General features: G+C 54.1%; 1 protein-coding gene across 1 annotated transcript in view; it reads right to left on the bottom strand.

The window, feature by feature from the left end:
• Window positions 1-178: 178 nt before the first annotated feature.
• Window positions 179-14,956, bottom strand: part of LOC122375164 (kinesin-like protein unc-104) — a gene marked incomplete at its 3' end in the record, with an annotated part of 81,051 nt that continues 66,273 nt past the window's right edge. Inside the window, exons 54-70 of the mRNA XM_043354394.1 lie at window positions 13,249-13,388; window positions 12,294-12,440; window positions 11,841-12,006; window positions 11,443-11,530; window positions 11,083-11,204; window positions 10,680-10,828; window positions 9,266-9,430; window positions 5,560-5,658; window positions 4,365-4,489; window positions 3,851-4,034; window positions 3,148-3,386; window positions 2,612-2,782; window positions 2,129-2,211; window positions 1,317-1,551; window positions 912-1,042; window positions 516-626; window positions 179-285 (exon numbers count right to left, since the gene is read on the bottom strand). Of these exons, the coding sequence (XP_043210329.1) occupies window positions 179-285; window positions 516-626; window positions 912-1,042; window positions 1,317-1,551; window positions 2,129-2,211; window positions 2,612-2,782; window positions 3,148-3,386; window positions 3,851-4,034; window positions 4,365-4,489; window positions 5,560-5,658; window positions 9,266-9,430; window positions 10,680-10,828; window positions 11,083-11,204; window positions 11,443-11,530; window positions 11,841-12,006; window positions 12,294-12,440; window positions 13,249-13,388 (2,462 nt within the window). The remainder of the gene's footprint in view (window positions 286-515; window positions 627-911; window positions 1,043-1,316; window positions 1,552-2,128; window positions 2,212-2,611; window positions 2,783-3,147; window positions 3,387-3,850; window positions 4,035-4,364; window positions 4,490-5,559; window positions 5,659-9,265; window positions 9,431-10,679; window positions 10,829-11,082; window positions 11,205-11,442; window positions 11,531-11,840; window positions 12,007-12,293; window positions 12,441-13,248; window positions 13,389-14,956) is intronic.

The raw sequence follows: 14,956 nt of genomic DNA, 5'->3' as shown, positions 1-14,956 counted from the left end.
CGCCAAACCGCACCAGCGAAACACAACCAAACGACGGCCCCACGTTGGGCGCCAGTTTCTGAGACCGACACGCATCGCGTCAGCCGGCAAATAAAGCTCTGGGGAGATCGGACGAAGCGAGTGAGACGGAGCGGCGGCTGGCGGCGGGCCGCGACAGACGGCCGGCGGCAGGCCGCACTAGGCGACCGCGCACTCGGGCAGGGCGCCGGCGCTGAGCTCGTCTCATTGGAGTCCAGGATGGAGTTACGACTGCCGGAGATCCGGCGTCGACGGCCCTGCTTGGACCTGCGAAAAACCAGTGTGAATAAGCTCACTGGCTCCCTGGGTATGCACATTAGAAGCATCTATAATATATTGGCTTACTAGCACAGAAGGTAACACAACCTCTCGAACACGGCGTGGTCAATGAAGAAGTCGTGCAAGCTTCCATAACGGGTAATAATTAATTACTCAATACAGATGTCTCCATGCATGTCTCATCCTGATGTTCTATCCCAGCTTCTCAGTATCCTCACCTGATCTGCCCGGCCAGCAGCGGGTTCATGGCGTACAGCCACTCGTAGAGCTCCCGGACCGGGTCCTTGCCGACCGCCTGCAGCAGGTACTGCCGGTGCTGCGTCGACACCCTGACGGTACACGGAACGTGGGATCAACTTCACCGGTATGAATCTTAAACTATGCTGAAAAGAATTACGGAACAACAGGTCCAACTTCTGCAATTATATTTAAAGTTCCTACCAACCATGAACTCTTGAATCCTCTAATCATATTACTGTTTAAAAGATGCTTTGAGTGCTCACATCTTGCGCGCTTCAGGCATGTTGTAACACGGCGTTTCAAACACTACAAAGTACAAAGAGCACTATGGTATTTCGTCGTAGTAGGAACGAGACGGCAAGACAACTGCGTACCTGAAGGAGTTGGGCACGTCGTCCTGCTGGTCCTCGCTGAACTGGATCTGCGCCGTGGCCAGGTTGATGACCCCGCGCTCCACCGGGTCCTTGGCGTCACGGAACAGGAACACGTACGGCCGCCGCACCACCTGACGCATGGGAAAAGGGGTCGGTTAGTACGTCCACAGCATCACAGAACGCCAAAATAGCACAATGGAACCTGAAAAGTGAATGGGAGCTGCGATTGCTGCAATGCATAATTCTTTTATCACAAACGCAGACTGCAAGGTAAACTGGGCAAGGTAAATTTCTTGAAACATTTGTGGCTTCCCGTGGTTGATTTTAAAGCAATGAACTAGGCATATGTTGTCCAGGAACCGGTTGTGCTAGCCTGTGCCCTCCTCGCACCCCGCGCCGCCTCACCAGCCAGCGTTTGAGCCAGGTCTGCGTCTGCTCCTCGTAGACCTGCAGCAGGCCGCGCCGGCTGACGGCCGGCGAGACGCGGATCTCCTCGAGCTCTGCGCAGAACTGGGGCGCCGCCGGCCGCTCGGCGCCGGCCAGCACCATCGGCGATCCGGGCGAGGGCAGCGGCGAGCCGGCAGGCCGGCGCAGCGGGCCGTCGGTGGCCAGAGTGTTGGGCCGCTCCCCGCTCCACAGCCTGGCAGGGAGACACGGAGGTAGGGGCGTCGGCAAGTGGGAAAGATGTCCAACGATACGTTATCAATAATATCTCTAATAAGTCGTCAGAAAATATGCAACATTACTGCGGCGAATATAACAATGTCCATGTCAGGAAGCTGAAAAATAATTATCCAAGCTAAGCTACACATTTTTGGGCATTTGCTATTTGCTAGCAAAGAGGGTCATTACTAGTGAACAACTAGAGCCCGAGCGAAACGGAAAAGGGCGCCCAATACTTCTAAGTTCTTACCCCAGGAAGTTTAAGACCGGACCAGTATCATTCTTCGCGCCGACCGATAAAAATTGCAACAAGCCCGAGCGTTTGCGCAATGCGCAGGGCGTGCACCCCGCATCGATGCACGCAATTATTTCCTCTTTGAACGCGAGACGGCAAAAATATGTCAATTCTCAACGAGTTATGTTGTTTTTCCTCCAGTTCATCCGGCTCTGCCACTACCAATACCAGTGTATACTGGATATTACCGTCCCAGCCATCGCCCCGGCCGGTGCCTATGTCCGTACCCCGTGACCCCTGAGCAGCCTGCAGCACTCACGGCTTGTCTGGAGAGAGGAGCTCGCCGGCGACCGGCGAGGTCGGCGGCTCCACCGAGGTCACCGGCGGGTGGCTGGGCAGCGTCTGTAACACACAGCGGGGACACTGAGCGACGGTGGGCGATCCGACACAGAGAACGTCAACAAACAGGGTACATACCGCCCGGCTGGCCCTGACAGTCACAACATACCACCGGCCTGCAGCTCGAGGTCCTGCAGTCCATCAGGTGGCCAGTAATATGCATAAATATAGTTCGTAACATTAAATATTTCGCACTGGACTACTAAGTACTAATAATATACTCTGGACTCGGGTCGGTCACCGACACGGCCCTAACACAAACTCGTGTCTAAGCAATCAACACTTCATTGTTCTCATCCGTCCGTCTGCCGGTTAGACGTAGACCGCCCCCATCCTGTCTCCTCGCTGAAGTGTGGCGCGGGACACCCCCGACCCCACCTCGGCGGCCCCTTTCCCAGCCTACCTGCACGCTGTGGCCCAGTATGAGTCCGACGTATTTGGAGGCGATGTACCGCTCCCGCTCCGTCATCTGCCAGGGCTCGTACACGTCCTCGGGAGGGGTGTGGGCCGGAGGGGCGGTCACAGATGTCAGCCGGCCTTCGCTGCTCGCCTTGGCCACCTGGTTACACACGTCCTGACAGGGAGAGGGTGGCGGTCAGACGTCTGACAGACAAAAGTTCTGACGCCTGGAGGAGGGAGAGTGGCGGCCGGAGAGTGACGGGAAACAACAGAAACCAGGCTTGCGACAACAATAGGAATGCATTTTTTTCATCTTGTTAATTATTTGCACTTGACTTCTGGTAGTACCATAAAACAGAGAAGTGTCATTTATTCGTCTCGAAACAAAATTTTCAGAATTTTCAAAGTCCGTTCGGATAGAAATGTTCCTGCGTTGGACGTTTAACGAGGACACCCTCAAATACCCAGCATTATTTGAAACTGAATTCAACTGAGTCGCTCCACTGCACGTTAAGACCCTCGGTACGGTCGCGTGCCTACCTTCTCGGACTTGCTAAACTCGTGTCCGAGACAGGGCAGTCGGTCGAGGCCGAGTTTCTCCCGGAGCAGCAGCAGGTGTCTGATCCTGCCGACCTCCTGCAGCCGCGTCAGCTTCTCCAGCTCCCACTGGTGCTCGAAGAGCAGGCTGTCGCCGCGCGGCCGCCAGCCCTCCAGGTTCTCCTCGCCGCGCACGTACTGCACGCTCGTGTCCAGCACGCGCCGCTGACGACGGCTGGCGCCTGTGGATGAAGAGGGGTGCGTCAGCAAAGGTCACCGCTGACGGCGGCTGGCACGCATATACAGCATACATTTCCCGTCAACAAATAGCGAAAACTACCGTGAAGATAATAAAGAAGTTTATGTATGATTGTCTTAAGAAGATTTTCTTTTCATGACCTCCTGTCTGACAGTCTCATGTCGTTATGCATAGTGGTAGCTGTCCCCCAGATAGGAACACTAATCAGAAGCAGCACATTACCTTCTAACCTGGAAAACACGACCTCGGATTAGTTTGGCCTTCGGGACATCTCAGCAATAAAAGAAGTTTCAGGCAGCAAGACCCTCCATCCCCGAAAACCTGGCCTGGCCCTACGAAGACCTTTCCTCTCTCAACCCTTGCGGACATTTCGCACTCCGTCTCATACGGTTTCTCCCCTTCCCTTCCTGTCTTCAAACCCCACCGCTCCCCTCCACCCCGTCTGACCGGCGCCGTCGGCGGCGCGGCGCAGGCTGAGCTCGTAGACGCCCGTCAGCCGGTTGGCGTCGCTGGTCCGCAGGCCGCCCAGGAACAGCCGGCGGAAGGTGCGCGGCGCCGTGCGCGCCTCACGACCGTAGATGGTCATACACAGGTTCTTGGTGATGATGGCCGGCTGAGCGCAGTTGGCCACCTGATAGAGAGGGGACAGTCAGGACTCAGGAGTGACGACTTCGTGCATGTACCAACATTTACAATGTGGAATCGCAAAAAAAAAACTGGCATGGCGGCAGTGAGGTCATTGGCCATGTGATCTCTAGTCTAACTCCAAAATTATATATGTTTTGCAAAAAGCTCAATTTCTAGGCATCTATCATAAATCCATCACTCTCAGCCATTATAAAACAATAATAAAATGCAGAACAATAAAAATCCCCAGCAACAAAACCATATCTCCCATATACGATGCCCCACGGTACCAGTTGCACCTGCGGCTCCCTCCCATGGCCGCGACTGCCCTCACCTCCAGGTAGGCTGATATGGTCATGTAGACCACCTCTCTGTACGGCGTCACCCGGTTCAACAGCACAGAGTTGTGCAGAGACGAGTCCCAGGCCGCCTCGAACCGGAAGATGGTCCGAGAGTCGCCTGCCGGACAGCGGGGTCGGGTCAGACGGGTGGGGTCACCCGGTTAGCCACGCGCGGTCTAGCACACATACACATACGGAAGGGCCGCTGTCCTGGACTTTTACGTTGCTAAATTCAATCCAATGTGTGTATTTGCACGACGGAGCTGTGCATCAACACGTCACCGACCTTCAGGGAGTGGTTTACATATTGCGTCGAAGACTAATATAGCTCTCTGCCTATTAGATGAACGGTTAGTAACAGTGTCCCAAAATTGTAAGTTGGCTTGGGTGTCGGAGGGGAAATATCTCTCCAAAAAGGAGGCTGGGAGTGGAAAACCGCCGGACAGATAAGGCCCAAACACAGTGGGAAAAGACCAATAACACTGATTTCTACACAAAAGTGGAAAGTGTAGGATGTAAAACGGTCAGCCACGCAAATGCTTCTGTCGGTAAACCTGCGAGTGGAAAATTGTTCTTTAAAACTGGAGGTGAGAGTGTAAAATGATTTTTATTTGGATGTCGTGTCCCACCCAAATCAATAAATTTTGCGACACTGGTTAGTAACATAGTAATTATATAATAACTTGACACTAAGATACCCCGCGGATTCATAGACATTGACCACTCCAAACATCGATCCCTGCCGCTGGGGGAAACTATTGATTTTTTTTTTCTAGAAAATAACACAAAACGGCAGCACCAGAGTAACGCTCCAAACCACCGGGGGACGAAGCCCAAGTAAGACGAAACATTCCGATGTGACACTAGAGCAACAGTCGTCTCTCCGATGAGCCACCACAGCAACACAATAAATCGTCGTGGTAAGCCTATCGGGCAGGGCCATGACAGTTGTCATACGCACTCCATGTATGTAACAGCTATTGACCTGCGTTATACTCGATGTACCCGGGAGTCAAGACTGACCTGCGTACTCAACGTACCCTTACAACTGACCTTTACCCGCTACCGACCCGTACATACTGTACCAAAGACTGACCTGCGTACTCGACGTACCCGTTGTTGATCGGCACCCGAGACTGACATGTACCTCCTGTCAGTGTGAACCCTAAATAACCCTAAATGACTGACCTGCGTACTCGATGTACTCGCCGGGGAACAGGCCCAGCGAGAGCACGCTCGTGTCGTTCTCGTCCTCCTCCTCAAACTCCACCGTGTTGCGGATACGGCCTGCATCATACACACACGGGGAGGGGAGGTTATACTGATGATCGCATCACACGAGGGCCGTATAGCGCAAAGCGTGAGAGAAACCAGAGGGACAACATCTGCTAACACACCAGAGCTTTCACCTCATCACATAGTCTCCTCAGTGACATAATGTCCTTCGCAGTTAGCCCCATCCCCCATAACCACCTGAGAGCCGACCTGGCCTCAGTTCCATATCACACCAGTATCCTAGCCTTCCTCCCTGGCCACATCCCTCCTCCCCCACCCCCGTACCACTCACCGACCACCAGTTCCCTGACGTCCTTCCAGTTGATCTCTGTCTGTCTCTGTCTCTATCCCCTTCTCCCCACCACTCACCGACCACCAGTTCCCTGACGTCCTTCCAGTTGATCTCTGTCTGTCTCTGTCTCTGTCTCTATCTCTATCCCCTTCTCCCCACCACTCACCGACCACCAGTTCCCTGACGTCCTTCCAGTTGATCTCTGTCTCTGTCTCTGTCTCTGTCTCTATCCCCTTCTCCCCACCACTCACCGACCACCAGTTCTCTGACGTCCTTCCAGTTGATCTCTGTCTGTCTCTGTCTCTATCCCCTTCTCCCCATCACTCACCGACCACCAGTTCCCTGACGTCCTTCCAGTTGATCTCTGTCTGTCTCCGTCTCTGTCTCTGTCTCTATCCCCTTCTCCCCACCACTTACCGACCACCAGTTCCCTGACGCAGTGGCGTACCCAGGAATTTGCGAAGGACCAGGGCATTGGACGAGAGGGCGCCAATCAAGGAGGGCGCCAACAACAATGAGGGCGCCACATATCTGAAACTTGAATGTGTCAGTTATGTTCGTACACGTGCGGAACGAACATAACTGACATACTGGACAGAGGGGCGCCACCCACCATCATCTAGGAGCGCGACGCTATCGATTGGAGGGGCGCCAATACTGGACAAAGGGGCGCCACCGGCCCACCATATCGTCTAGGAGGGCGCCACTATCACCAGAGGAGCGCCAATACTGGACAGAGGGGCTTCGCCATCAACTAGAAGCGCGCCGCTATCGACTGGAGGAGCGCCAACACTGGACAGAAGGGCGCCAGTCACTGAGGGCGCCGGGGACGATGAGCCAAAGGGACAGGGCATGCACGGAATGTCCTGTATGTGCGTACGCCACTGCGGCCTGACGTCCTTCCAGTTGATCTCTGTCTGTCTCTGTCTCTGTCTCTATCCCCTTCACCCCACCACTCACCGACCACCAGTTCCCTGACGTCCTTCCAGTTGATCTCTGTCTGTCTCTGTCTCTGTCTCTATCCCCTTCTTCCCACCACTCACCAACCACCAGTTCCCTGACGTCCTTCCAGTTGATCTATGTCTGTCTCTGTCTCTGTCTCTGTCTCTATCCCCTTCTCCCCACCACTCACCGACCACCAGTTCCCTGACGTCCTTCCAGTTGATCTATGTCTGTCTCTGTCTCTGTCTCTGTCTCTATCCTCTTCTCCCCACCACTGACCAACCACCAGTTCCCTGACGTCCTTCCAGTTGATCTCTGTCTGTCTCTGTCTCTATCTCTCTCACCTTCTCCCCACCACTCACCGACCACCAGTTCCCTGACGTCCTTCCAGTTGATCTCTGTCTGTCTCTGTCTCTGTCTCTATCTCTATCCCCTTTTCCCCACCACTCACCGACCACCAGTTCCCTGACGTCCTTCCAGTTGATCTCTGTCTGTCTCTGTCTGTCTCTGTCTCTATCCCCTTTCCCACCACTCACCGACCACCAGTTCCCTGACGTCCTTCCAGTTGATCTCTGTCTCTGTCTCTGTCTCTGTCTCTATCCCCTTCTCCCCACCACTCACCGACCACCAGTTCCCTGACGTCCCTCCAGTTGATCTCTGTCTGTCTCTGTCTCTGTCTCTCTCACCTTCTCCCCACCACTCACCGACCACCAGTTCCCTGACATCCTTCCAGTTGATCTCTGTCTGTCTCTGTCTGTCTCTGTCTGTCTCTGTCTCTATCCCCTTTCCCACCACTCACCGACCACCAGTTCCCTGACGTCCTTCCAGTTGATCTCTGTCTCTGTCTCTGTCTCTATCTCTATCCCCTTCTCCCCACCACTCACCGACCACCAGTTCCCTGACGTCCTTCCAGTTGATCTATGTCTGTCTCTGTCTCTGTCTCTGTCTCTATCTCTATCCCTTCTCCCCACCACTCACCGACCACCAGTTCCCTGACGTCCTTCCAGTTGATCTCTGTCTCTGTCTCTATCTCCTTCTCCCCACCACTCACCGACCACCAGTTCCCTGACGTCCTTCCAGTTGATCTCTGTCTGTCTCTGTATCTGTCTCTATCCCCTTCTCCCCACTACCCACCGACCACCAGTTCCCTGACGTCCTTCCAGTTGATCTCTGTCTGTCTCTGTCTCTGTCTCTCTCACCCTCTCCCCACCACTCACCAACCACCAGTTCCCTGACATCCTTCCAGTTGATCTCTGTCTGTCTCTGTCTCTATCTCTTTCACCTTCTCCCCACCACTCACCGACCACCAGTTCCCTGACGTCCTTCCAGTTGATCTCTGTCTGTCTCTGTCTCTGTCTCTATCTCTATCCCCTTCTCCCCACCACTCACCGACCACCAGTTCCCTGACGTCCTTCCAGTTGATCTCTGTCTGTCTCTGTCTCTGTCTCTATCTCTATCCCCTTCTCCCCACCACTCACCGACCACCAGTTCCCTGACGTCCTTCCAGTTGATCTCTGTCTGTCTCTGTCTCTGTCTCTGTCTCTGTCTCTGTCTCTGTCTCTATCCCCTTCTCCCCACCACTCACCGACCACCAGTTCCCTGACGTCCTTCCAGTTGATCTCTGTCTGTCTCTGTCTCTATCTCTCTCACCTTCTCCCCACCACTCACCGACCACCAGTTCCCTGACGTCCTTCCAGTTGATCTATGTCTGTCTCTGTCTTTGTCTCTATCCCCTTCTCCCCACTACCCACCGACCACCAGTTCCCTGACGTCCTTCCAGTTGATCTCTGTCTGTCTCTGTCTCTGTCCCCTTCTCCCCACCACTCACCGACCACCAGTTCCCTGACGTCCTTCCAGCTGATCTCTGTCTGTCTCTGTCTCTGTCTGTCTCTGTATCTGTCTCTATCCCCTTCTCCCCACTACCCACCGACCACCAGTTCCCTGACGTCCTTCCAGTTGATCTCTGTCTGTCTCTGTCTCTGTCTCTGTCTCTATCCCCTTCTCCCCACCACCCACCGACCACCAGTTCCCTGACGTCCTTCCAATTGATCTCTGTCTGTCTCTGTCTCTGTCTCTGTCTCTGTCTCTATCCCCCTCTTCCCACCACTCACCGACCACCAGTTCCCTGACGTCCTTCCAGTTGATCTCTATCTCTGTCTCTGTCTCTGTCTCTGTCTCTATCCCCTTTTCCCCACCACTCACCGACCACCAGTTCCCTGACGTCCTTCCAGTTGATCTCTGTCTGTCTCTGTCTCTGTCTCTGTCTCTGTCTCTGTCTCTGTCTCTATCCCTTCTCCCCACCACTCACCGACCACCAGTTCCCTGACGTCCTTCCAGTTGATCTCTGTCTGTCTCTGTCTCTGTCCCCTTCTCCCCACCACTCACCGACCACCAGTTCCCTGACGTCCTTCCAGTTGATCTCTGCGCTTCGCTCGTGCACCACGGTGACTCTCAGCCGGCGCTGGATGCCCTGGTGCAGCAGAAACTGACCGCCCGTCGGCAGCTCGTCCTGGTGCTCTACCACGGCCGGCACGTACTCCCCACTGGGTGCTGGAGGGAACCGAGGGACTAGATGTCACAGGGAGGTCACATCGGTTACAGTGCAGCTCGTCCTGGTGCTCTACCACGGCCGGCACGTACTCCCCACTCGGGGCTGAGAGGGGAAGGGGGGCAGAGGGTTAACAGGTCACAGGGATGTCACGGGTCACAGAGGTCACAGGACAGCTCGTCCTGATGCTCCACCACGGCCGGTACGTACTCTCCGCTCGGTGCTGTAAAGATAGAAGGGTCACAGGTCACAGAATACAGAGGTCACAGGTCAGCCCGCTCTGGTGCTCCACCAACGCTGGCACATACTCCCCACTAGGTGCTGAGGGAGACGGAGAGGTCATGGATCATGGAGAGGCCCGCCACAGAATACTGAAGTGATACCGACGCCGATACAGCGACCTAAATAGATTATGCTACACGACCACTGGATATCAATGACAGAAGGTCAAGATGATCGAAGTCGACTTTGACAATGCGGTCTGTATGCGACATTGCAGTGCCATGCGAGGTATGAACTCGAAATATTGTATACAATATGTTACATATTACAATACAAATTTTGTTATACATAACAAAATTTGAAGCCCATGAAGACGTGAAGTAAAGTGGGCAGCAGAATGTCACCAGTTACCCATTACTGGGGCAATGGCCATATTGACGTCAGCTCAGTGCAACGTTCCAAGTTCAGATTGTGAGGCGATCCGGCTGAATTAACGACCGTAAGCCAACACAATTTATGACCTTATTACGACGGAGTGGCTAATTAAAGTCAACAAGGCGCATGAATACTGTATGTTTTCGGAAATAGATTGTGCTGCAAAGTTTATTGCGACTTTCGGAAATATATTGTGCTGCAAAGTTTATTGCGACTTTCGGAAATAGATTGTACTGCAAAACTTATTGTGACACACACCAATACGAAATCCAATTATATCAAAGTTCAAAAGAGCATTAGAAGAACACCGCCTAATGTGAATCCTGTGGGTTTGCACAGTAAAATGCAGAAAGTTATATTGGGAGCCGCCACCAACCGACCCTCACCACCCTCATTCCCGCCCGGCAGCACCCATCGACCCCTCCCGGCCCCCAGTCCCGCCTAGCCGCTCTCCCCGCCCTCAGTCCCGCCCGGTCGCCCTCCCCGCCCTCAGTCCCACCCTCAGTCCCGCCCAGCCGCCCTCCCCGCCCTCAGTCCCGCCCCAGTTCCGCCCGGCCGCTCTGCCCGCCCTCAGCCCCGCCTGTCTGCGCTCACCGAGCTCGCAGATCTCGAACCAGACGAGGATGTCGTGTCGGGCGTGCACGTGGGCGGAGCACGGCTGCTGCAGCGGACCGAACTTGGACGAGCGCACCGGCTGGCTGATGGGAATGGCCAGCGGCTGCAGCCGACGTGGCGGCGGACGTCTGACGGACAGAGAGACAGACGGACAGTCAGCGACCGGCACAGGGGAGTCAGCCACGGACAGGGCGGTCAGGGCGCACCGGCTGGCTGATGGGGGATGGTCAGTGGCGGCGGTCGGCGGGGGGGGGGAGGGGGAGTCACGGCGAGGTTGGCACTTAGCGGCGGGGAACTTCGGCAGGCCAGTTTTTCAGTATTTTCACGCAGACACTAACCGAAACACGACCCACATCCTCAGCTTCCCCTCCCCTTTACTCACAGGCAGGAGTCCATGCGCGAGTCGTTGTGCAGCGGGTGCTGCTGGTAGTGGCCGAACACCTCGAACACCAGCGGCTCCGTCTTCAGGTACTCGACAAACGACCGGCTCACCGTCACAGTGATCTGTAACAGCGTGACGCGGAACGTCAGACACACTCAGCTGCTCACCGTCACAGCATTGTTCCGTCGACCAGCCAAACACACAAACTTCTGGCCACAGCCAGATACATCCCTCGGGTCATTAGTATTACCGGAATGGGATACTCTGTTCGACCAGGTCGAAAGCCCCTTACGAACACTCAAGCATAATCCTCTGTACAGACACATCTCTCCCAGCCACAGGGCCAGATTTGGTACTTACGTTCTGGACGTGATAGAAGCCGATGGGCGCCGCCCCGGAGTTTTTGATGGGCTCCGTCGAGAACGCCTCGTCATCGCGATGTCGGAACCTGCGGACGGGATGGAAGGGGATGCGGGTTAAACATCGGTCAAAAGCGGTATCACGACTTCATTAAACGTCCGTTACATCACATGTGGAGAATGAAGCTGCATAGATAACACAATAAAAAGCCTCTATTTATCACTGAAGCAGCTCTTTGCTATCAATGATAGCTAGTAGCTAGATGCTATATAGATGGCATGTAGATTATAGGTGGTGTCGGCAATCCTCACAATATTATTTACAATTGGCTATCTCTACCGTTTCTACACGTACTCCCCCTCTCTACTCAAACGCCCTCTCCGCCACGCGCTACCCACTTGAACTGGCAGAAGACGTCCGAGTAGTCGCTCTGCATGCCCATGCCCTGCAGGACGGTGACACGGAAGGTGAACTCGGCGCCGGGCGTCAGGTGGGCCGGCAGCTGCTCCTCGGCCTCCTTCTCAGAGTCGCCGCGACCGCTGTCCGCGTCCGTCTCACCGTCTCCTGATAAAGAAGGTCAGGGTTAAGTAGGCGTTGTGACTTGTGACCAACATAGTAATTGGCGGTAGAGTCTGCTTATGCAGTGCAGCCTCTCCATTGGTTCTAAGGGCGCATTGTCACCTAGTCATTGCAAACAAAATTTTGTGAGTTGAATGGGCGTACTCATTTCAGCAGGCATAAACACGGATAGGTAACCAGCTTCGGCAGGAAAAAAAACGAGCTCCGTAAGGTTTCTGAGCCTTGCCAGCGCAAGGATGACAGAAAGTGAGCGTACTGTCGCCTGGACTCACGTGTGAGCGCGCCGGCCTCTACGGACGCGTCCTCTCCTAGTGGCGGCGGTCCGCGCGCGCCGGCCGGCCGCGCTGCCAGCTGGTCGTCGCTGAAGGTGATGCGGGCCGACTGGCGCACACCAGAGGAGCATTCCAGACCGTCCTCGTCTGCAGCGGGGGGAGGGGAGGGAGAGTTGTACAGAGGGAGACGAGGTGACGTGTGGGTAGTATCAAACAACAGAGGAGCACTCCAACCCGTCCTCGTATGAGAGAGGGGAGGGGAGGGAGAGTTGTACAGAGGGAGACGAGGTGATGTGCGGGTAGTATCGGACAACAGAGGAGCACCCCAGGCCGTCCTCGTCTGGTGAGGGTGATGGGAGAGAGAGAGTTATACAGAGGGAGACGAGATGACGCGTGGGTAGTATCGGATAGCCGGCGGGACACGCACTTGTTGATCTCACCTAAACTGACCCGACCTTCGCCAAATGCTAAAAATGGATTCAGATTCAGCGCGAAACTATGATCCAGATACCATTAAAAAATTGAAGTTTGTTTTTCAAGTTTTTTTTCTGTCTGATGTGTCAATATCATAAAGGTGCAATCTAATATTGGGTAATATTGCATAGGTCAGATGGCCTATCATTTCTCTATTATTATTTTTTTTAGTTAAAAATCATCGTATCAGGGCTATGACGAAAAACATGTGGCCTAAATCCGATGAGAAAACTGGATTTGGGGGTACCCTAGGTTTAGAGGAGACACTAGGGCGATGGGCGAAGAGCAGACCGTCCCCCCCCAACCAAAAGTCCGTGGCGGAGCCCTTGAATTTACTCCTTAGTTCAAAACACCCACAAACATAGCTCTCGGAGCTTCCACTGTGGCCCCTGCTCCCCGATCTACTCACGCTCTCTCTGAGCCGGCCCTGCTCCCGTTGTCTGACGCCCCGCCGTCCGCGCAGTAACGCCGTGTTCGGCACCGATCCCGACCACGAGTACAACGGCCTGCTGTTCCCGGACGTGGCCGAGACGCTGGCGGCGGCGCGCCTCCAGCCGCACCAGGCCGAGCCGTGGCGGCGCGTGCACCGCGCCCTCGCCGCCGCCGTGTTTGTGGTGAACGCTGCCGGCGCCGCGCTGCGCGAGCCCACACGATTCGCGCGGCCCTGGGAGGGGGAGGGCGGCTCGGCGGCCGGGCACCAGGGACGGGACGGCGGCGACTGTCGAATGAGGCACTCTGAGCTGTAGGTGACGACCGAGACCGAAGGACGAGATGGAGAGGTGTGCATTTGAACCAAAACGAGTCGATGGCTATTCACGTTTTGAGGGGAAACCAGAGATGGCGACTGAGGCAGGGCTTGACCCTGTTTTATTGCAGCTGAATGTATGTTAATATGTGTAATTGTATTCATCAGTGTTTACCATTTACCTTGACGTGCACTTGGCGTGTGTACACTGTGCTGTGACTGTGGGGAATCGTGTGTCGACTAGAAGCTGATGACCTGGCCGAAAGACTTACGAGATGTACTGATGGAACGATCCGTATGTGCCATGTACATACACAACTACATACCTATCAGTAGTGCACCCTTATTCCGTGCACCTGTATATTTGATATTGTATATGCCTTTATACTGTATAGTGCATAAAGAACATATCTTTAGTACAACCCTATACAATGAGAATAATATATGCATCGTTGAATTTATGTCCAGTTTCGTTGCATGACAGTCGCCAATCGCCAGAAACGGTGTTTTAGCCATTTATACCGCATTACTAAACGCATGCCATGGGTCAATGCATGCATAAACACGCATCACATGCGCCATGCACGAGTGACGAAAATCCAATTAAAACCGTGGCGGCATATATGGTCAGTCATTGGTGAAGGTGTGGCGTAATCGGCGATAATCATTTGGTAAAAAAGTCATCTCAATTGAACTGAAAACGTTGTAACCTATGGCTCGCAACTTATGAATTTTAGCAATATCAAAGGAATAATCAAATCCGTGAATAATGATGGCTTGCCTACATCAAAACAAGGTTCGCCCCGTCCAGATGGAGAAGTCGAGATCGCTCACGAGAGTGTGTTCCGCCACGACCCGCATCTTGGTAATGCCGCTGCGCAGCAGTCATCCGCTCCGCCCTACCCCGACCTACCGCCGCTACCTCTCCCTCTCTGCCCCATTCTGAGATCACAGGTCACGTCGAGAAGCCGTGTATTCCAGCAGGGATTGCCGCCGCCGGGTCGGCAACAATGACATACACCGAGGACAGAGCGTAAGCCCCGCGGTCCCGCGCGCTCCGGGTGGGCGGACACCGCCCTCATCCGGACCCTATTCCGGCCTGAACAGGCCCAGCTCTGGTAGTCACCCCAGAGACCTCCGCACTGCATGCTCGTGTAAAACGATTGCTTCAAGACCAGGGTGCAACTGAAAGACAGCGATAATACGCCTGTTTATATAAGCTATTGACCAGCACTACCTAATGGATAATCAATCATAACGCATAAGTAGTAGGACAAAAGCATCAAAACGAAACGCTCACATGATAAAATATACAAAAAACCTGAACGCATAAGGTCGTAAAACGTAACAACAGTTAAAGCTATAAATAACACTAGTTTCGTCCATTTTACCACTTCAATATAGATATTCAAATACTTCGGCATTGACTAACATAAGTCAGATA

This window comes from Amphibalanus amphitrite, unplaced genomic scaffold (assembly GCF_019059575.1).
Source record: "Amphibalanus amphitrite isolate SeventyFive unplaced genomic scaffold, NRLGWU_Aamphi_draft 001787F_arrow, whole genome shotgun sequence".
NCBI classification, from domain to species: domain Eukaryota; kingdom Metazoa; phylum Arthropoda; class Thecostraca; order Balanomorpha; family Balanidae; genus Amphibalanus; species Amphibalanus amphitrite.
Note: the sequence above shows the minus strand (reverse complement) of the source record. Positions and strands in the feature narration are given on the sequence as shown.